This window comes from Pituophis catenifer, unplaced genomic scaffold, assembly GCF_029215685.1.
Source record: "Pituophis catenifer annectens isolate HBS135680 unplaced genomic scaffold, rPitCat1.0.hap2 SCAF_3, whole genome shotgun sequence".
NCBI classification, from domain to species: Eukaryota; Metazoa; Chordata; class Lepidosauria; order Squamata; family Colubridae; genus Pituophis; species Pituophis catenifer.
The window spans coordinates 89,609,789-89,632,176 of NW_027256883.1; the positions used below are offsets into that span (position 1 = coordinate 89,609,789).

At 36.7% G+C, this 22,388-nt stretch overlaps 1 protein-coding gene across 1 annotated transcript in view; it reads left to right on the forward strand.

Moving 5' to 3' along the window:
• Nucleotides 1–22,388, forward strand: part of TMEFF1 (transmembrane protein with EGF like and two follistatin like domains 1) — a 113,163-nt gene that overhangs the window by 42,756 nt on the left and 48,019 nt on the right. Inside the window, exons 2-3 of the mRNA XM_070939103.1 lie at nt 12,913–13,022; nt 15,617–15,746. Of these exons, the coding sequence (XP_070795204.1) occupies nt 12,913–13,022; nt 15,617–15,746 (240 nt within the window). The remainder of the gene's footprint in view (nt 1–12,912; nt 13,023–15,616; nt 15,747–22,388) is intronic.

The window sequence follows — 22,388 nt, forward strand, 5'->3', positions numbered from 1 at the left end:
AGGTCACTTACCTTAGGAAAAGACTCAATGATTTTACCTTCATATAAATAAAAGCTATTATTACACTTGGAATACAGTTCTATTTAGCACATCTCAAAAATGATATTGTAGAGGTATAATGGAGGAATCAAGGTGAGTGTCTTTTTCTTCAGAAAATATTTGTTGTTATTGTATAAAAGTTAACAATGTGAGAATATGATCAGGATGAATAAACCTAAGCATGGTGGGTAAAAGTATTTCTTCTTTCTGTGTAATAATAAATCCTGGAAAATTGAATGCCCTGAGTTTTCCAACCAGTCAAAAGAAGTACTTTCTTTAAACATGTTTTTTTTTTTTTTGTGGCGGCACATTTCATGAGAAGCATTGATGTTATCCAACTTAGGTTGGGTTGAATAGTTTGAGATGTGGAGCTCTTGAGCAAAACAAACAAACAAAAAACCCCAGCAAAACCAATATATTTCCTGGTGGCTTATTTCTACTGATCAGAAGAATGTATTATCATTCTTATCATCTGCATAAAACAGAGCTGTTCTAATTAAAATGGAACTGTGATTATCTTTGTAGCTTGATAATATAAAAGCTCAAAATTTTCTCACTGCTTCCAGTCCTTTGGTACTTTTTTCTGAGAGGCAGTATACATTTTAATTTGATGATTTTCAGTTCCGCACGCACAAATTTGAGTCTCTGGACTCAATGCACATGGAATAGTGTATCTATTAGAACTAGATTGTTTAGTGGCATCAGTTCTGCACGTACAAAACTGAGTCTCTGGTCTCAGTGCACATAGAATAGTGTATCTATTATCTGTTTAGTGGCAAGCAGATATGTGCACATTAGGTCTATGTTATACACAAGATGTACTGTATAAATCAAATACACGCTTGGTTTACAAATGTACTCAGTTGAAGCAGGACTTAAACGTAGGAAGCACAGACTTTTAGAGAAATAAGGTTGTCTTTCCTATAAAAATATTTTGTGAACTGGAGGTTTCCTTCTTTTAAATAGTCTATCCATAACCCAACAATTCTTTCTCAAGGATTGTGGTCATGTATGCAATGCTGATTTTAGTCTTCTCCATCATGATTAAATTATTTGATTTGGACAGTTCCATGATTTACTACAAAAAAAATCTGTTAAGAACAAAAAACACACACAAAAGGGACAAAAGAATATCATTATAGCTTAATATCAGGAAATGCCAAATGGGTAAGAGTTAATAAAATGGACAGTCAGTTGGGAACGAGTTGTAAAGCTGAATGTGTATGATACTAGTGTTAATTGTCTCCAGCTCCAGTTTAAATTCTACAGTGGGAAGTTGAAAAGAAAACACCGTAGAGAAGACAGTGCTAATCTCTCTGTTAAAAAAACTGAATCCTATTAGCGGGATTTAAGTTCAACTTTATAGGTAGCCCTTGATTTACAATCACAATTGGGACAGGAATCTTGGTTGTTGAATGAAGTGGTAATTAACCAAAACCTTTAGTTTCTGACCCTGTTAAAGGAGTTCAGCTCCCTTCAAAAGGCAGCTCTTTCAGTCAGCCCCCAGAGTCGGAGGGAATCCTTTTCACTAGTCAGCAGCAGAAGCAGCTTACAATCTTCCCTGCCAGCTTCCCCATTGACTTTCTGTGGAAGCCGGCACTTGGCAATCAGTTGTAAATGTGAACAAGTCGCCAAGCACCCAGATTGCAATCACTTGACCCTGGTGGTGGTGCAAGGTTTTCCGATGGTCTTTCTGAGGCTGTCATAATTCCAGACTATCATTAAATAAATGGTTGTAAGTTGAGGACTATCTCTACCCTCTTATCCAATCGCTAATTGAATAATAATGCATTTCTCCTATGCTCTAGGGGTCAGTGCACTCTCAACATTGGATTTAAACAACTTCCTTACTGCTCTGCTGCCCTATCTTTACCATATTTAAAAGCTTATTGGCATTCTTATTGTAATTATAAGTTGAAATTTATAGGATGGGGTTTCATCTACTCATTGTTTCTAACTGCAATTTGAACCTGATTTACAATCCATGCTACTTGTAGAAAACTGAATAATTTTGGTCATCTTTAAAGAGGACGTGGAGAATTTGTTCTGTGCAGATGGGATCCCACAGTGATTAAAATAGTGCTACTGCTGCATTAAATTCAGCTTCCAATGGCTACTATGCAGTAAATATAATTAGGTTTTTAGCTAGCATATATGTTAACATTTCTAGATCCTCTTTGTATGCCCTGCCTCCCAATACAAGTAAGTTAGTATGTGACACGATTCCAGCAAGTGTGGGTTGTTCTTTCTTAATCACACAGAGAATTGTTTTCATGTAGAGTATATGAATCAGACTTTTAGAGGGCTTAATACTCTTTGAAAGCTTTGCACTTGAGATCCAACATCATTTTTGCATATTATATGCAATATTTTCACTACAGAAAGAATATTGTTATTGCAATATAAAATTTAGTGATGGTTTCCACATAGTAGCATTATTATTTTTTAATATATCATTTTCTAAAGATGGGATGGATGATGGATGATGATGGATGGATAGTTAGATAGATAGATAGATAAACTTTCATACTCCACATGCTTTGTCCTTGCTTGATCTACTTTTCCACTAACTGAAACATTTCTAAGAACATATTCGGTAGAATCTTGTTAAAAGCATGTTTGAACTTTTCATGCCTTTCTTATGTCCATAAGGCCAGTAATGATCAGGCTTCTTCGGAGCTGCAGTTTTTTTTTCATGTGTGAATAAGATGCCGAATTATTCCTCTGACATCTTGTTAATAACTAGTTTTTTTGTGATTATCCGTTTTTAGTTTAAAAATGGAAAGAAACCATCTGTTTGTGAATACAAACTTGAGATATTTTCTCTGTGGATATTTCACTGAAGAAAATCAATGCGAGCTATAATAGGGGGAGAAAATGTAGAATCAACAAAAAGCAAGCTAATCTGAGACATATTGGCATGCAACAGTTTTAAAATCCAAAGAGAGATAATTAGGAAACAATTAAAATGTTAGAATCAAGATGAAGTAATACACACATATATTTCATATAAAGTGTTAAAATCAGAAAAAAGACACAAAAACGTAATAGATATAATGTATATTCTAGGATATAATGTATATTCTAGGCCAATAACAACACTGCTCTGAGAATAATGTATATTAATATGAATATGGGTCTATTGCAAACATCCTGCTGAACCAAAATAGGTTCAGGAAGCGTGTCCCATTGATTTAGATTTGCCCCTGTTGGTTTATAATTTGACTTGACTGATTAATCAATTAAAGGTTTAGTTCATTAATCCACAGATTTGAGTCTATGGGCCTAGGTTAAAACTAAAATTTCCCATTGGATTTCTTTCAGTCCTGGTGTTTCATTTAAGAAATTTGCTGATTACATGGTGCCCACCAACCTTTGAAAGCAAAGTCAATTGGGAAAGCTGATACCAAGTGCAGGCAATATAAATGAATATAGGTTGATTGTATGCTAATGCTCACTACAAGAATTTGTACTACTAATGGTTAAAGCAAATTGGTGGTAGATAAGAATCAACGGAATTGAAGGTGGGTTGGACTTAGATCTTTTGTGAGCGCAAGACTGATGACACATTTGACCCCTCCTTCAGTCTCAGCTGATCATCTCCTATATCTGGATTTGCTCAATGGCTGTATGATTCACTTAACGACTACATGTTTTGTTTAATGTCTGCAATAAAATTGGTGGTAAAATTGAGTCTGTTCATGAGATGACTTGCTTTATGACCACACCAATTTACGCCAGAAATTCTGATCCCAATTGTGGTTGTATGCGAAGGACTACCTATGTATACTGTATCATTGTTAGAAGTTTTTTTAAAAAAACAAACAATGGTCATCATGTGTTTAAATTCTACTTCTAATTTCCTAAATTCCAAAGATCAGGTTCTTCAGACTGGATAAGATGCTAAGTCTAATTCTTTGGTTAAAAATTCTCAATGAAACAAGGTAAGTTGAAGATATGTATACACCTATTAAAAGACCATTGGTGTGTTGTGTGGATAATGCTGCTAAAGGTAAAAAGAAAGCAGCCATGACAATAAAAATAATCCAGGTATTCCATTTTTAGCATTTAGCCAACAAAGCATTGGATGCCTAATTAAAATGGCAACTCAGGTGACAATTCTAAGAAGGGATAAGGTAAATGGCAATCTTCACTGAGCCAAAGTGGTTTGTATTTTGTGAGGGAAGCCCCGCCTCTTTCTCTCTTGCTGATACCAGATGGACAATTATGTGACCTTGCTAATTCATAATTTTTGGCACTGCTGCTAAGTGAACTGACAGGGGAGCAGATAATCCCAACCAGGTGGGTGGAATGTGCCATGCTGGCTTTGCGCCTCCTTTGCTGTTCTCAAGAAAATACTTTTTTTGGGGGGGGGCACTGCACCAAACTGCAGTAGCCAGTAGCTTGGAAGAGTTGCTGTAAAGTTGAACTAACTTGATGAAGATCAGAGTTTTGCTTCCCCACGCATTCAAGTAGAGGTTAGGTAGCCATTGTCCTACTAGCCACAGCCTAGGGTACGTTTCTGCCCAAGAGCAGTTTAGCCATGAAACTACAGCACCATGGCATAAGAGAAACTCCTGAGGCACAGCACTTTGTGAATCTCAGAGGAAGTTTTTGCCAAGCCTGCTTTATATCATTTCAGAGTGATTGTGGAATTTTTTTTTGGGGGGTGGGGAAGATTAGTTGGTTCAATTTTTCCTTGCCACCCTTTCCCTGTGTCAAGACATTTTCTCTGAGAAAAGAAAGATCACAGCTATGCAATTTCTACATTTAACTACAGACACAACATTATGTTGGAGAACCATGTTCATTCCCTTCCTTCTCCTGCCTCTTTCTACAGCTCCTCTCACTCTGGAACTCATCGATAACAGTGCAAAGAGGTCTTCCATTGGCAGCATGCACACACACACACGCACACACACACGATCTGTATTTATTCACAATGAAATGTAGCAATTGGTGATAAAAGTTCATATTGTTAAAGCATCATTATTGAATAACAAAATAACAGAATTAGAAGAGACCTTGGAGGTCATCTAGTCCAACCCCCTATATTACCAGAATATTGCCTGATCTAGTATGAGAGACTAAGAGATGTGTGTGTGTGTGTGTGTGTGTGTGTGTGTGTGTGTGTGTGTACTGTATTTTTGGGAGTATAAGACGCACCTTTGCCCCCCCAAAAAAGAAAGTGAAAATCTGGGTGCATCTCATACTCCGAATGTAGCCCCGCACAGCTTCTCAAACCGAGGTTTCAGAGGCTGAAAAAAGCATCAGAAACGAAGCTTCCGAAAAGTAGCCCCCAAACAGAGCTTCAGAAGCTTTTTTTCTGAAGCTGTTTCGGAGGCTTTAGATGCAGGAAAAAAAGTTTTTTTCTGAAACAAAGTTTCAGAAGTTTCAGAGGCAGAAAAAAAAGCAAGGCACAGAGCTCACAACCAAGGAACCTGTTGCTAAAATTCCCCTCTGGGAACAGCTAATTGGTGGTATTCCGGGAGGCTGATCCACCCGCCAATCAGCTTTTTTCTTATTTTCCTCCCCAAAAACTAAGTTGTGTCTTATATGAGCCTTGGTGGCACAGCAGACTAAAGTGCTATTAAATAGCACCAGCTGCCTGCAATTACTGCAAGTTCAAATCTCACCAGGCTCAAGGTTGACTCAGCCTTCGATCCTTTTGAGGTAGGTAAAATGAGGACCCAGATTATGGGGGCAATAAACTGACTTTGTATAAAAAAGAACACCGCTTAGGGGCCCCCCGAAGCCCTACTAAGCAGGTATATCCAAAAGTATAAAGGCTACTGCTTAACGCATTGTAAGCCGCCCTGAGTCTCCGGAGAAGGGCGGCATATAAATCGAACCAATAAATACAATAAATAAATACTCCGGTGCATTTTATACTCCGAAAAATACAGTAGGTAGGCAGGGAGAAGGGGGGGAGGGAGGGAAAGGGAGAGATTTTGTGGATGTGTGAGTGAGAGGGGGGGTCTGTAATGGATGGATGGATGATGAAGAAGATAGATAGATGATAGGTAGGTAGGGATAGATAGATAGATAGATAGATAGATAGATAGATAGATAGATAGATAGATAGACAGACAGACAGTGAGGCCTCTGTGCCATAGTTGGTGGATTGAAACTGATAATAATTATATCTTCTTACCTACCTACCTACCTACCTACCTATCTACGGGACAAATATATAGTCACATTAGGTTCTCCAGCACTATTACCCTTTTAATGAAAAAGGGTTGGAGAATGCTCTGAAGAGGTTCGGTCTTCCACCCATCTCTGCAGGAAAACAGTTTTCCCAAGTAGACTTTTTCCATATAGAAAGAGTCAAAGAATCCCATCAAAAATGTTCAATTCAATCTGATGTCAGATCTTTGAAGAACTAGCTCTGCTTCTCCTTACCTGCCTTGAAGGAACAACTCTGGGGAAATGCTGCTTCCAATGGCTGGGATTGGTAGCTTGATTCTCTATTTCTAAGCTAACTCTTGAAACTTGAACTGAAACTACATTTCCACTGTCTTTGAAGTTGATGTGATTTCAGAAGCGGGTGTTGATGTTACAAAAGAGGGATTTCTATTGGTCAAAGAGCATTTAAAAATCCATGGCTCTTGTATGACCCTAAGCTGTTTGTCAGATGATGGCCTCTAGACTCATAAGCATTATTTATGATGTGTTATTGAATCATACATAGAAATGCAGAGCTGATGTTACCCATGATGAGTATGGGCATATAGACCAAAAAAATTTTCTGAAACTTCTTCCTACAAATTTTTCCTTACCTAGATTCACAGAGAAGTTACCATTACGTTAGAAGAGAAGGAAGAAAATAAATCGCATCCTTCTGCCTTTGGTTGTCTCCTGCAGAAATTCCCTATCCATCCACAGAATTAGAGAATTGTATTTTTCAGCACACTGTATATTTTCATTTGTCTTTCTGTGGGATTACTTAAAGTGGTTAGGTTAAAAATCACGCCCCAAATCAAATTAATTTTCCCACTAACATTTTCCCCCTTGATGTTTTCTTTGAAAAATCAATCCTTATCGTTAACAGTCATTATCCGTACTACTAGCAATCACACCTACATGACAATTGATTATTGGATGCAATAATAACAAGAGAAATAGTGGTCTGAAGTTAAACTAATCTTCTTTGTCTTTCTCTATCAATTTGTCTTTTAGTTCTCATTTAGCAAGAATTAATTTGCCTGGATATATAGAAGGCCAGAGTAGACAAGGTGATTCAGGCAATGGAAATTCTGTGTTGATGTGCAGCAAAAAATTAGAATGGGTGGCTTCAGTAGCAGAAGCAGATGATGATACATGAAGTGGTAGAATGATCAGGCATTCTTATTGGCATACCCATTTATTTCTTCTCTCAGAAATAACTTGGGAATTATATTGAATGTTCTTAAATCTAAATTAAGAAACAATTGAAAACTTCGTTTATTACTAATTTAAGTATTTTGGTTGTTGTGATTCCATCCAAAGAATTCTGGGGTTGTAGTTTGTGAGAGATCATTTTCACCTGAGAGGATAATTCCACGTTTAGAGGGGAATGAAGAAAATCTGAATTAGTTTTTGTCCGTTTGGATGGATGGTGGGGAACTGGCAGCTTGTGAGTCAAATACAACCAGCAGAGTATTTCAGCTCAGCTTGCTGTCAGGGTTCAGGAGTAAATCATAGATCTTTTGACAGATAACAGCTTAGCACAGTTCCACTGATGAAAATTCTCAGATACAGTTTGTCTAGTTGCAGTCTTTATTGCAGATGCTGCTAATGCAAAGATATAAAATACTGGTTTTCCCCTGAAGGGTTTAAAGTTAAAAGTTTTTTCCTCCTGCTCTTTTGAATTAATGGGTACTTCACACATCATTTGGTGGCCCTGAAGCCAAGCAGTTACATATTTACATCAGGGCTGTGTCAGTCCTGGGAACTGCTGGCTCCTCTCTTACCCATCTAATTCCTCTATCTATTGACTCCTCTTCTCCCAGGTCCTACTCATCTGCTTAAACCTGGGCACACAACTCAAATCTGATCCAGTTTTAGCAATGTTTTCTGCTTGTGGAGGATGGAGAATTGAGCTTGAATAAATTATATCTTATAATCATTTATTTATATACAAATAAAATACTGCATAGAGTCCTTCTCCAGGATGTTGTGTTCACAGCATAGCCTTTCCATCTTCCAACAATGAAACCATTGTTGCTATTTGCATATGTATGTATGTATTTATTTCCTGCCTTTATTCTTTTTTTTTAAATAAATAATATAAGGTGGCACACATATCCAACACCTCTCTCCTCCTGTTTTCCCTACAACAAAAATGCCATGAGATGGGTTGGGTTGAGAGAGAGTAACTGACCCAAAGTCACCCAGCCAGTTTTTCATGCCTAAGGCAGGACTTGAACCCACAGGAAAACTATTGGCATTGTAATAAGGCAGGGGTGTCAAACTCTATTTCATTGAGGGCCGCATCAGGGTTGTGGTTGACCTTGGAGAGTGGGTGGGTGGCCAGGGGCGTGACCAGCTCAACGTCATTCGTGTTGGGAACACCTATGGTGACCTGAGAATTCTGCCAGCGAAAACGGGTTCCTGAGTTCTGTTTTAGGCTGCGACAGCCTCCTGCAACCCTCTGCCAGCAAAAACGGAGCTTGGGAGGGCCTCACACAGTACTCCCAAGCCCTATTTTCATTGGCAGATACACCATGGGCTGGTCCTTTGCTGTTTCCAGGGCAGCCCTGCAGGCCAGATCTAAGCACCCTGCGGACCGGATCCGACCTCCAGCCCTTGAGTTTGACTGTAATAAGGTGTTGGAAGAAATATCCATTTGGTTCAGTTCCAAGCAGGGAGAAAGACACTGGAAACATGGAGGCTGATTGGAAAGATGGTTTATTGATGGACACATGGGTTTGAGGTCCTGGGCAGCTGACCACATGGAGCGGAGAGTGATGGTTATTTATACCCTCTCTTGGGGCTTGCCCTTGAAGTTCCTATCCTGTGTATTCTATTGGCTACTGTCAGACTCCCATGAGGCTATGCAGGGATCATAGCTGAAGTTGTTTGAGCTCCCAGGTTTGGTTGAAGCTTGGAGGGTGATGATATAATGAAGAGGCTTGTGTTCTGAAAGGGTATTGCGCAATTCCTATTGTGCCTTAATGGCTTTTTCCTGGTTTGGATCTTGAGTGAGGGCTAATTCCATCACCCTGAGGCTGAAGGTCTTTTGTCTTGTAGATAGGATGGCCAGTCTTTCTTAATGGATACCAAATATCTGCTGGGGGCAGGGAGCTGGGGCTGAGTTTCTGTCTCCCTTAAGATTTCTATTTCTCTTTTAGGGGAAATATAATATTCTGCCTTTTTAAATATTTTTCAAAATATTTCATTCTTCTAAGAGGGGTGACTTCCCTCAAAGGATTCCATACAAAAGGTGCCCCTACAAAGATCAGAATATGCAGCAATAGTGCAGGTATTCTTAAGAAAAGACTCATAAGAATGCCATGGATAGGCATTAAAATAAATTAGATCATAGAACAAATCAATCCAGATTTCTCAAACCAGATTTGTTGCTGGTGACTAAATACCTATAGAATTTCTGTCTTGAGTAGAAAAAGAGTAGATGGAAGAATATGTCAATGAAGACCCAATCATCCAGATTGAGGATAACAAAGGGTACCAAATAAATCAATATAACTTCATTGACATATTGCAATACATTTTGGGAGAAGCTCCTGTAGTTGGTATGGGAAGAGCTGGTACATTTCAACGACTCTCTAACTCACAACCTAACTAATTTTTTATTTTGACTTCCTGGATGGGAAGCGAAACCTCTCAGTTTAATAGATTTTGTTGCAGTTGCCATGATTCAAGCTTTTAGATTAGATGTAAGAATGTGTAATTCTGCTTCTTAACTCTCAACACACTTCCACAGTGAAGTATATGGTCAGTTTGTTAGAAGAACAATTTAAACCTTGACACTTTTAGTATGTCAAAGCTGTTAACCTTGCATTTCAAAGACTGTTTATAACATTTTATAAACCATGAAGAATGCCTGATTTTTCTTTTTTCCTTATCAGTTTTAAAGCAGTTCTCTCTATTGGGGACTCCTTTTAATGTATTTTTTTTAAAATTTGATTTATATGCCACCCTTCTCCAGAGACCCAGGGCGGCTTACAATGCGTTAAGCAATAGCCTTCATACTTTTGTATATTTATACAAAGTCAGTTTATTGCCCCCACAATCTGGGTCCTCATTTTACCTACCTTAGAAAGGATAGAAGGCTGAGTCAACCTTGGGCCTGGTGAGATTTGAATTTGCAGTAATTGCAGGCAGCTGATGTTAATAACAGTGCTTTTGTCTGCTACGCCACTAGGGCTCTTTTGTATATTAATGCTAAGATTGATCAACTTTATATAGACCTATATGACTTTGGGGCGCTTGGCTGGTTTGGATGAAAATGACCAGTGACTTCTTGTCTTTTGAAAAATGAACGATCATTTTTGTTTATTTCCAGTTGTTGGCTCTTATTGGATGAGTTTTTCACCACATTTCTCTTTCCACATTTTCAAATATGGCCCCTAAATATGCAAAGGAGCATCTTCACAGATGCTTGGACTCCCATTAGCAAGCAGTTATTCAGGTCTGACTTTAAGAGCAGCAATAAGTATGCAGGCTTATCCTTGTTGCTTGAGATGAGATGAGCTATATGTTAATGGAGGATTGAGAGGATCAGACGATTGGAACAGATGAGAATAGGAGGTGAAAGGAAATGAAGCGTGATAGGTAATGTGTGATAGATAAACTAGATACCCCTTTGGAGAGCAAAATCAGAGGACAAGTAGGAAAGGAAAAATTAGAAGCCTAGATAGAAAAGATAGGAGATTAACATCAGGATGTGTAGCTGGATGAAAGAATATATGAGAAACAAAGAAGATGAGATTGTGAGAACTTAATGACTGTGAACAGAAAATGTATCAATCTCCAAGAATGGCAAGATGCATGTAGATCAAAAAATTATCTACCTGGATACCATCATACTGTTCCCAACCCAAACCTTAATTCACTGTCATTTTGGTTTTCCACTGGAGCTAGACACTAGGACTAGGAGGTCTATTGTGATCTACCTGAGTTTGACAGTCTCCTAGTATCTTTTTCTAATCCCACGTTGGCCACAAAACCTCACCGACCATAATCTCTAGGTAAAATGAAACATATTTCAAATTAGTTTAGGAGATTTTGGAAGTAGCCTGCTCCAAAGCCACTTCACTAGAAGTTCAGCCATTCCAGCTGTTTCCAGCAGTAATGCTTCATAAGAGATATCTGTAGTGCTGCTGCTTGGTGTTCTTTAGGTCTTCCTTTAGAATTAGGAAGACTCAGAGGACCAGAGAGAACATCATCAGACTCTTGCAATTATACTTCAAGATGAAGTGGAAGGCAGATAATGCGGTATACAAATGGTGAAAAATACATACACATATAAGTCCAGTGTACATTTTCAGTTACATTCTGACAGTTGAAGTGACTTAAAATATAATCCTATGAGCTGCTAACTTTAAGGGTACCAAATAAATGCATATATGTTACAAGTATTTGTAAAGATCACAGCTTTGAACTGTACCTTCAAGGAACATTTTCAGTATGCATTGCAGAATGTTTAAAATACACACAGTGCTTTAGATATTGCTGAGGTAGTAAACTCATTCAAATAGGCAAGAGAGGATTTATTTGCATGATAGAATGGTCTTTCATACCACATTTTTTAAAAAACCCACAGAAAAATAGATGACAGTGAAAATGGTTCTTGACTAACATTTGACCAACAGTTTTCCACACATAAGACATTATTTTGTGTGGAATAGCATTCATTCATATGCCTCCAGCTCAGGATGAAATACATTTCAGTGTTCATAGAGTATCCACTAAGTACATAATCAGCGGAACACCTATTGCAATTGAATTGAGAGTGGATGGGTGGGAGCTGGGCAGTGATAAATAGCCTTCTATGAGGCTTATTCATTAGTACTGATCTTTCTCTGAGGAATCCTAGAGTTTGTGGTTCATGGTTTAACAGGGAAAAGGAAGTATATTGGCAACTGCATGTTATCTTTAATATTGTATACATATATTGGGCATAAATCACAGATCGCAAGATACATCTCTGGTTCTCATTTACTGCAATAGTTAGCAGCTTGTTGACATTCACTTTAGGTTTCCTCCAACTTCTTCTTGAAATGGAAAAACTATAATCTTGCTTGTAGACTCAGGAAATTTATGGTGGCAAATGCTGGTAGTATTTTCTTTTCAACAGCCTTACTATTTGAACAATCATCTAGTTCATCTTGTTACTTCACATTTGTGGTGTTCCAAGAACAGCACCAGCTGACACATCTTGCTGAGAACTGGCAGCCTGGGAAGGGGCAGGGTACAGATGATCAGAAATTATTTTATAAAGGGCAAACAACAAGGCAGCTTTGACTCTGAGCATCATAAATACATAGAGAAAAGAGATAGTTAATATCTTTCCTAGCATCTTTGCTCTGTTTTTTTCCCTGCCCAGAATTAAATCCTCTCTAAACTGCCAACTCCTCTCCAAGGTTTACTTCTGGTATGCCTGAATAAAAGCAAGTTATGGTCTATTGATTATAAACAGCAAAATGGAAAGCAGGGAGATAGTTTAGCATTATAACTAGTCAACAGACTCTTATTGATCAATTGCAACTTCCTGGGTGCTTTTTATTAAAGTTTTTTTTTAAAAAAATTCAGTGCTTCATTATACATATTTCTGTTACATGTATTTCTCCTTAATCAATACAGCAAAATTAGTTCATATTTTTGAAAACACACAATATACCAGATGTTTAATCTTCTATTTTTCAGAGTTAAATGTTAAAGAATTGGATGAGAAAGTATGTGACGAATCATCATGTAAATATGGGGGTGTTTGCAAGGAAGAGGGAGAGAGTTGGAAATGTGTATGCCAATTACAGGTAAGGATTTTTCATATTTATGAATGGACATAAAATGAAACTGTTGAGATAATTATAAATATGTCACTCTGAGAATTTGATTCTGGGAAATGATATAATGTGGTGTAGCATATTCTTTAGAACTGAATTAGACTCCATTTATTTTTTGACAAAGAGACAAGGAGAAAGACTTTCAAGCATTATGGTCAAATGTCTTTGGAGTTATTTTGTTTGCAACTGAATTTGCTAGGCCCTTTTCATTTTCTTTATTATGATGATTAAATGTGATCTTATCTTTTAATATGGAATATATACTTTTATTGTCTTAATTAATTTTGCACAATAAAAATTAGAAATAATATATTTTTAGAAGCTTCATATAAATATAAAGTGAAGAAAGACAATATTCTTTCTTACTGTGATGATACTACAGATAGTCCTTGATTTGCAACCACAATTGAGCCTGGAATCTTTGGTCATTGAGCAAAGTGGTCATTAAATGAGATGATACATGATTGCTTCGCTCAATGATCCCAATCCTAGTTGTGGTTGTTAAGCAATCACATTGGTCATTAAGTAGAACATGGGTCATGTCCATTCAGCACCTTTATTATTTCAAATGGTTGCTGAATGAACAGTCATTAAGTGAGAACTACCAGTAATTGCAATATGTTGTGGGAATGTTGTTGCATAATTTTATAGACATGCATGTCTTTTAATTTGAATCTTTAAATATTGACTTCCATTTTGATTTGTAGATTGATCCCTTTACCTTGTCTCATTCTTCAGATTAGTACATATAAATTGATTTATTTACATATCATCCTTTACGTTGCAGATTGCTCTAGACCCTAACTCTTTAAAATGTGTCAAATATTACAAGGAGGTGTGTTAACATGATATCACAGACAATCATATGATGGCATCTTTGCAAAACTGCCTTTTTTATTTTCAAAATCCACCAGACATCTGCTGAAGAGTAATTTTCAAAAACCATTTTTTTCACTGAAGTTCTCTTTCAAATGCTATATTATATCACACAGGCAAAAAGCACAAATTCATAATGGTAGGGTATTTGTGAATGTGTGAATACATTCCCTTTAGTGAAGAAACATGTGACATAATTTATTAACTAACAAATAAACCTTTTAGGAATGCTTTCTATATGTGCCTGTGGCTGTGAGTTTGTGTTTTATTTTAAACTCTTTTTAAAAATTATTCTAAAAAATCCCATGGATTGTTTCTAGTTTAATCGTAATTTCCAGGTACCGTGTTTGACAAGAATGCTGTTTTCCCATCAAGTAATTCTATGAATTGGGAGAAAACTTTTTCATTCCCATATTATAACAGAAGCTGCTAAAAACTCAGGAAGAGGCTGAACATTTCCCGCTGAAAAGCATGGATGTCTTTTAAAATTAGGTCTTGTTTGAGAGAAGTTGCTCGCATGATGAATTTAACTCTTTTGGTAATGCTTATGCAGAGCTTCTTTCTTTTCTGCTATTCCGTTATCACTTACTTTGGCTCGGTTTACTTTCTTTCTTACACATCTCTTCTTAGTGCAAATATCTCTCCCTTAAAAAAAAAAGTGGATCAATTTTATTATTTTTGGGCTGTTTCTCTTGGAAAGATGGAAGGGAATGAATGCGTGTGTTTTTTGTAAACTTACATGTAAATAATAATAATAATAATAATAATAATAATAATAATAATAATAATAATAATAATAATAATAATAATTTTATTTCTATACCGCCCTTCTCCCGAAGGACTCAGGGCGGTGTACAGCCTATTTAAAAACACAGACAAAACAACAATATAAAATTTAAAATAATTAAATAAATTGGCTCAGATTTAAAACCCCAAAAAATTTAAATACCCCAATTTAAAACTATTGTGTTGATAGTCCGGCCTCGCGGAACAACAGGGTCTTCAATGCGCAGCGAAACACCCGGAGGTCGGAGATCTTACGAATTTCCGGGGGCAGTTCGTTCCACAGGGCTGGGGCTCCCACAGAGAAGGCCCTCCCTCTGGGTGTCGCCAGCCGACATAACTTGGCTGATGGCACCCTGAGGAGAACCTCCCTGTGGGAACGGACTGGTTGGTGGAGGCTATTGGTGGCAGAAGACGGTCTCGGAGGTACCCGGGTCCTATGCCATGGAGCGCTTTAAAGGTGGTAACCAACACCTTGAATCGCACCCGGAAGACCACTGGGAGCCAGTGCAGCTCGCGCAGGAGGGGTGTCACATGGGCACAACGGGTTGCGCCCATAACCACCCGCGCGGCCGCAAATGATTTGAGTGGATGAGGAAGAACGCTTGGTATATGCCAATCAAATAATTTTGTAAATGTATCTTATTTTATAGGCTAATAATTTTATTAGTAATTAATTCTAATTACCTCTCTCCTACCCTCCCTGCCTCTTCTTTTGGAGTGTCTTAAATTCAGTATTGTCTTCTTTTCAAGTAGACTTTTTAAGTCTTGTGAAGTTCTGTTGCAGAATTATTTTAGGTTGTATCTATGCATAGATTAACATACATTTCCCTCCTTCCTTCCTTCCTTCCTTCCTTCCTTCCTTCCTTCCTTCCTTCCTTCCTTCTCCCTATCTCTCTTTCCAGTGTCATACAAATTATATTCCTGTTTGTGGTTCAAATGGAGACACCTATCAAAATGAATGCTTTCTCAGAAGAGCTGCTTGCAAGCATCAAAAAGATATAACAGTGGTTGCTAGAGGGTCATGTTACTCAGGTGAGTTTGTGTCATGATGTCATAATGTACATTTCATTAGTTGCCTGCCTTATGCCTCTCTCCTTCAGTTGCCTATGTCAGTATCTGAAAGTTTTGGATTTAGTTATAATGTTCCAGTGGTTGAGGCAATGAAACCTGCTCCAGTGTGGCCGAAATGAGTTTGGAAGAAAATACGCAGTGGGTTTTTCTTCTTAGTTTTTGTGGGTTCATCAGTTAAAATTTTAAAAGCGTAAAGATTTTGCAATTTAGATATCCAAAATATGTACTCTTTAATAGATACAACTTTTTACTTTGAAATGCGTTGGAATTTCAAAGAGCAGCAGGGATTTGATTGCTGTTCTTTGAAACAGAAAAATGGCAAAGCTCCCATTATTAACATAGCTAGTTAACAGTTGATACATTGTTAAAATTGCTAAAACAATCATAATCTAAGTTATGGGATAAGAGAAAACTGAACAAAACATTTAAGTTTTGTGTAGAAGAGGTGCTTGGAATATTAATAGACATGCATTAAATTTAATGCAAAGTACAGCTCATTTTATTCATTTTTTGGTCTTGTTTTGCTGTCTCAATATTTTATTTATCACAGTGATACTTTTTATATCTGTGCTATCTGTAATAGATGTGCAATTTATGATATTTGGAGGAGTGTATAAATGTTCAGGATGTTAAATATTCAGTGTATATGGAAGTAGTAGGTTTTGATGATACGGTAAGCAATACTTACAGTACTCTACAGTATTTATAGTCATACAAAATATGTATATTAAAAAATCTTCATTATGGAATTATTTATAGACAAAAAAACAAGAGAGAGAGAGAGAGAGAGAGAGAGAGAGAGAGAGAGAGAGAGAGAGAGAGAGAGTGTTAAATGTGTTCCATTTATTGACCTGAGTGGAGATTAATCTAGAGGAATTTGTATGTATAGAATATTAGTCAAAATCATTTTCAATTATTTTAATTATGTTATTGCATTTAAGTTTATTCATCAATTATTATTGCACAAATGATGACATTTCATTAAAATATGTATTTGTGTAAATATTTAGCAGTGTTAAATCCTTTTAAGTTATTATAGGCTTTAGTGTTAGTTATATTCAGTATTTAATTTATGTATGGTTGCAAGATGATTTTAGATTATTGTTTTTGCTATATATTTGTAACTTTGTTGGCCTAAAGAGAGAAGTGCTGATTAAAGTTTAAACTTAGCTTTATTTGTATTATTTGTTGAACTATCACCACAATCAAACTTTGATTACAAAATAAAATATTTCCCCATCTATTTTTCATACCGCTTTCATCTTCCTGTGAATTAGATTACAGTTAATCTATTATTAATTTGAGCACCTTTTGAGATGAGAATAAATCAATAGGCTTTCAAATGTACTTATCATGATAAAAATGCACTTTAATTGATCTCAATAAAATAAACATTATAAAGAATCTCTTATATTAGAAAATATAATAAAAATATTGCTGTCCCTTCCCCCAGTGGATTAGGGCAAGATAAATAAAACTATTTAGTTGGGGCAGAAAGAAGACTGAAATCTGGTGAGTTATAATTGAAGCAGAGTGGAAATGGGTGTCTATCAACCTTTCTACTCCCAAAAGTAGTTTAAATACTATGTTAATTCTTGAATAGGATATACACTAACTGGCTGACATCCATATACTAATGGGATGAACCAAGTAGGCACACAGTCTCTAATATCCTCCCATGTGTATCATTAATGTATGCTATTTGAATACAAGCCCTGATTTTTCTTTTATTTTCTTTCTCTGGCAAAGTTGAGTGCTGTTTGTTAAGCTGCTGTGTTTGGTTCATTTGCAATTTGGATGATAAAATAGAATGGATTAAATTCAAATAATATAATTGCCTAAAGGGAGAGTAAAATCATGCTCACAGTTCATTGTAGCTCTTTATTGACTGTGTAGAAGTTTCAGCCAGATTTTGTTCCGCCTGGTGCCATCTAATGGGCTGCATTGGCTGGGAGACTGAAAGGATATTTTATAGATGATATTTCTTCAAAACGTTAGTCAGTCTCTCTTCTTTCCTTCCCTGATATTGTAACTTGGGTTAGCATTCTTTGGAGAAGATGGAAACCATTACGCAACCTTACATGAGGTCATAGGCATCAAAAATTATAATCCTTTGTAATAATTAAAATTGGCTGGAATCTTACAAGGTCTTCAAATTGAAAACATAGGGATTTTCTAAACCTTGTACATGAACAACAAAGTTTAATGTGGGCTGTTAATCTTGTGAGATTTGGCCTTTTTTTTAGTTAATCTGTTTTTAAATTTTTCAGTAGTTCATGGAAGTTAAGGTTATTGTGGATGCCATGGTGTCAGTGCATATTGTCAATTTCTGCTGTAATTGCTGTGTGGCTGAATACTTAAAATACTTCTTACTGGTTAATTTATATCATATGCATTTAAGAATTACAGTGTCTTCTACAGAAGAAATGAAAAGCAAGCTCAAATGCTTGCAACTTTCCAAATCCAAATAACAACTAAGATTGCAAACCTTCTTATTATTCATAGGTAGTAAAACTAGAAGGCTTTCCATACACTATGTGAGTATTCAATTATTGTCAACAGCTATGTTCACTTAATGAATTACCTTACAATGGCATGCAATTAATTTTCATTGCTCCCTATTTCTGATGCATAGACAGACTCGGGCAAGGTTTGTTTGATCTCAAAAGTTGTCTCAGAACATGGACAAAATTAGTTGGAACATCCCACTTATAAAAGGTGATGAATGAAAAGTATTTAAAATGCTGCTTAGCGCTGTTTGCTTGTTTGATAGTTCCATTCATGCAGACACTATTTTTCCTAAGATGTTAAGAGAGATAAAGTTTTATTGCTCTTGTTATTTACTTTATTTAACTATTATTGCAATAACCTTACGAGTTCACAACATTTGGAATATTTTATTATCACAACACTTTTACTGTTAAAACAAAATTCATTAGTACCTGTGACTTCTGGTTGAAAGTTGCTCCATTGCCTTAAGTAGATGTGAGCTATGAGATTTTAATAAAGTTCTTGGGAACTTTTTTTTAAATATTCTTGTGCTTATAGGAAAAGATGGAAATTTTGCAAAGGTTTTAGCTGTGAGAGAAATTCTAAAAGAGGGAAATGAATGATATAACCAAAAACAACTAAATATTCCATGATACCTTAAAGCTACAATGCAAAAATTATGACTTTGTTGATGGCTGCTAGCATCAGTTCTATGGTCCCAGAATAGATAGGGACAAAAATTGGCTCTTGGGGGGGGGGAATGGAAATATAAGGGGAAATAAGGAGCGGATATGTAAGACAATCATTTCTCCCTTTATAAATTTTCAACACCCCACCTAAATAGGCTTTGTTCCTGTGCACTTTTGTAGTGTAGCACTAAGGAACATACCATGCAAAGCATGGTGTGTGCCCTAAAGATAACAAAACTTGCTTAAAACCTACCATTTTTTAAAATTTAGATATACATCAACATCAATAAATGGAACAGTGTGGCATCTGGGTATCATTTACAAATAACAGTAATATTAATAATATTTGTTATATTAGTCAAGCTTTTGTAATCTTAGTGTTGATGCACATTTTTGTATTAAGATGTAATCCTTCATTATTTAATTGTTCAGTGTTTCAGTGTGCCATTCTAATGCCAATCACAATATTAGTTGAGTATATATAGCAATACCATCTTTCAGCCTCTAATCTTTCCATCTGGTTATTGCTTTTATTCTATTATATAAAAATGTGTATACTAATATTCCCCCTATTTCTTATTTCTAACTCTATTCTAATTTTTATTCATGCCACCATTACTAGTCCTGGTACTAGTTGCTAGTCCTAGTGTTGATACACGTGTTTGTATTGGAATATAATCCTTCATTATTTAGTTGTTCAATGTTTCAATGGGCCATTCTAATGCCAATCACCATATTATTTAAACATCTAGAATAATACCATCTTTCAACCTCTAATCTTTCCATCTACCTGTTGCTTTTATTCTATTATATAAAAGTGTGTATTCTTATTTCTACTTCTATTCTGACTTTTAGTCAGGCCACCAATATATTAAAAGGGATTTCTTTTCCTAGCCATCATCTCTTGCCCGTTTTAATACTTCAATTCTTATTCGTTTTTTGGCTTGTCTCCTATATGCCTCTCTTGGATCTTTATCTTTATCTTTATCTCTATCTACATCTACATCTTTACTGTTCAGTCTAAATATTTCTCCCATCTCTACCATCTTATGCTGCCAGGCCTCCAAGGTGTCTGCCTAAGCCCCTATCACCCTTTCCTGCTTATCTAATTTCATTTTAAAATCTCTTAAAATACTTTTTCTTTGATTTGTTTCACCAGTCATTATTATCTTTATTGTCTTCTTGTCTCCTTACTTTATTTGCTGATTTGCCTGTTCTATCTTTTCCTCCATTCTTTCTGTTATCTTCTCCTTTTCCTGGACATTTTGAGCTTTGTTCATTGTCCCTTGTGAAGTATTTTCTATTTTCCCATCAATGCCACATATAAGGTTCCTTATCTCCCTGTGATTTTTCGTCGTAGTGTCATTAATATTCTGGAACATCAATGCCATTTCTTTTAAAATTGCACTCATTTCCCCCTGATGGGGCATCTTGTCTTATTTTAATAAATCCTACTCTTACTCAATAGTCCAAAAACCATATATTCAGGCCTAATGTTGCTCCTCAGAGAGTACAATAATGATAGTTCTTTATATCCCAGGATTTATCAATCAGTTCCTTTTAGGTAGTTCAGGATCCTTGTTCTCACAGTTAAACCTCCAGTAGTCATAAAGTAGATAAATATAGAACAGTAGGTATCACCGCACTCCTCCAGCTAAATGTTGTTTATTTCTCTTATCCAAAAATTTGTAGAGGTATGGTATATTTTCCATTCATCAGTAGGTGACGCCCTCCACTTCGGTTTCAGTGTCTCAAACCTGCAAGGTATTTAATCCAATTTTAATTTGATTTATGGAAGCCAAGTCAGTTATTTAAGTAGACAGTTCCAGCATTTTAAAATGCCTTTCCCCAGCCAGCGCCTATCCAGTTTTAAAAGTCCAATTTTCTGTGTTTTAAAAGTATTTTACTTTTCTTTCCTTAGTTCCTTTCTTTCGGGTCTGGGATTTTTCTCTAAGTAATTATTCGCTGCTTTATCAGATAGATCTAAAAGTCTCTTTTCCTGGTTTTTTTTTTCTTTTCTTTTAGGGTTAAATTCTAGATAAAAAAGGAATAATCTCACCTAGTTCCAATCACTATTCATCGTCACCACTCCTGCACTTTCTTTGTTGCTTCGACTGTCCCAGCTTCACGGCAGCCATGATGGCTGCCTCTTCTCATCGTGGATGAGAGGGGAAAAAAACAACCCCTGTGTCAAGCAGGAGAGATTGCAGCTCTCCACAACCTGCAGGGCACCCCTCTTTTCTTCACCACCCATCCAGAGTGGCTTTAGCTCCTTTCGGAGCTCTCCAATAATGAGAATTTGGTGCAGGAGTGCAAAGACCCACTCCTCATGTCCAATCTTGCCGCAATGTCAGCTGGAAGAAAAAAAAACCTAGGATATTTTTGATGGTTTGAAGTTGTGTAAAGCTATCTAAAGTTGCAAATGAATGGTTTTGACTACAACTTGTTAATCAAGTTATTATGAGTTACTTTTCCATTCTTGATCAAAAGTTTTTTTTTCTGGGAGATTAAAAACATTGGGGAAACATTGGAAAGTAACTTTAAAATTAAGATTTGGTACCACAAAACATTTGAAAACAAAAGCAGGAAGGTTTCAAAATACAAGTGTGATTTGGATACATCCCATTATTTTGGAAAATGTATACAGTTAGTCCTTGACATATGAACTTAAGTGAATCCAGAATTACAGTCATAAGTGATGGCATTAAGCAAGTCACCACAATCTTTTGGATTGCAATCATTAAGCAAATCTGCTGGTTGTTAAGTGAACATGGCGATTGTTAACCCATTTTTCTTCAATTGGTGGGGTTTTATTTTGCTGCAAACTAGAAGTAAACTGGAAACTGGCAAAGAATGACAAAAATTGCAGTAATGTGACTGCAGGACACTACAAATGGCATAACTGTGAACTGGTTGCCAAGTGCCCAATATATGATCATATGACCATGGACAGGGCGTAAGTGTTGGAATTTCAGAACCAGTCTGTAAGTAGCTCTGGAGAGGTCTGTTGTAACTTCCAGTAGTCACTAAGTGTGAACAGTCACTAAGCAAGGATTACCTGGAGTCTAACTTCATAAACTCAAACCTTATTTTGAAATCCTGAATAAGCTGGGGAACCTATGTATTAACTTTACAGCAGGGGTGTCAAACTCTATTTCATTGAGGGCTGCATCAGGGTTGTATTTGACCTTGGGAGGACAGGGGGCGCAGGGTGAGCATGGCCAGCTCGACATCACTCATGTCGGGGCCCCTGTAGTGGCCCAAGCACTCTGCCAGTGAAAACGGGCTCCCAAGCTGCTTTTTTGGCTGCGATGGCTTCCTGCAACCCTCTGCCAGTGAAAATGGAGCTGAGGCACCACGGGCTGGTCCTTCACTGTTTCCAGGGTGGCACAACGGACCAGATCTAGGCACCCTCCAGGCCAGA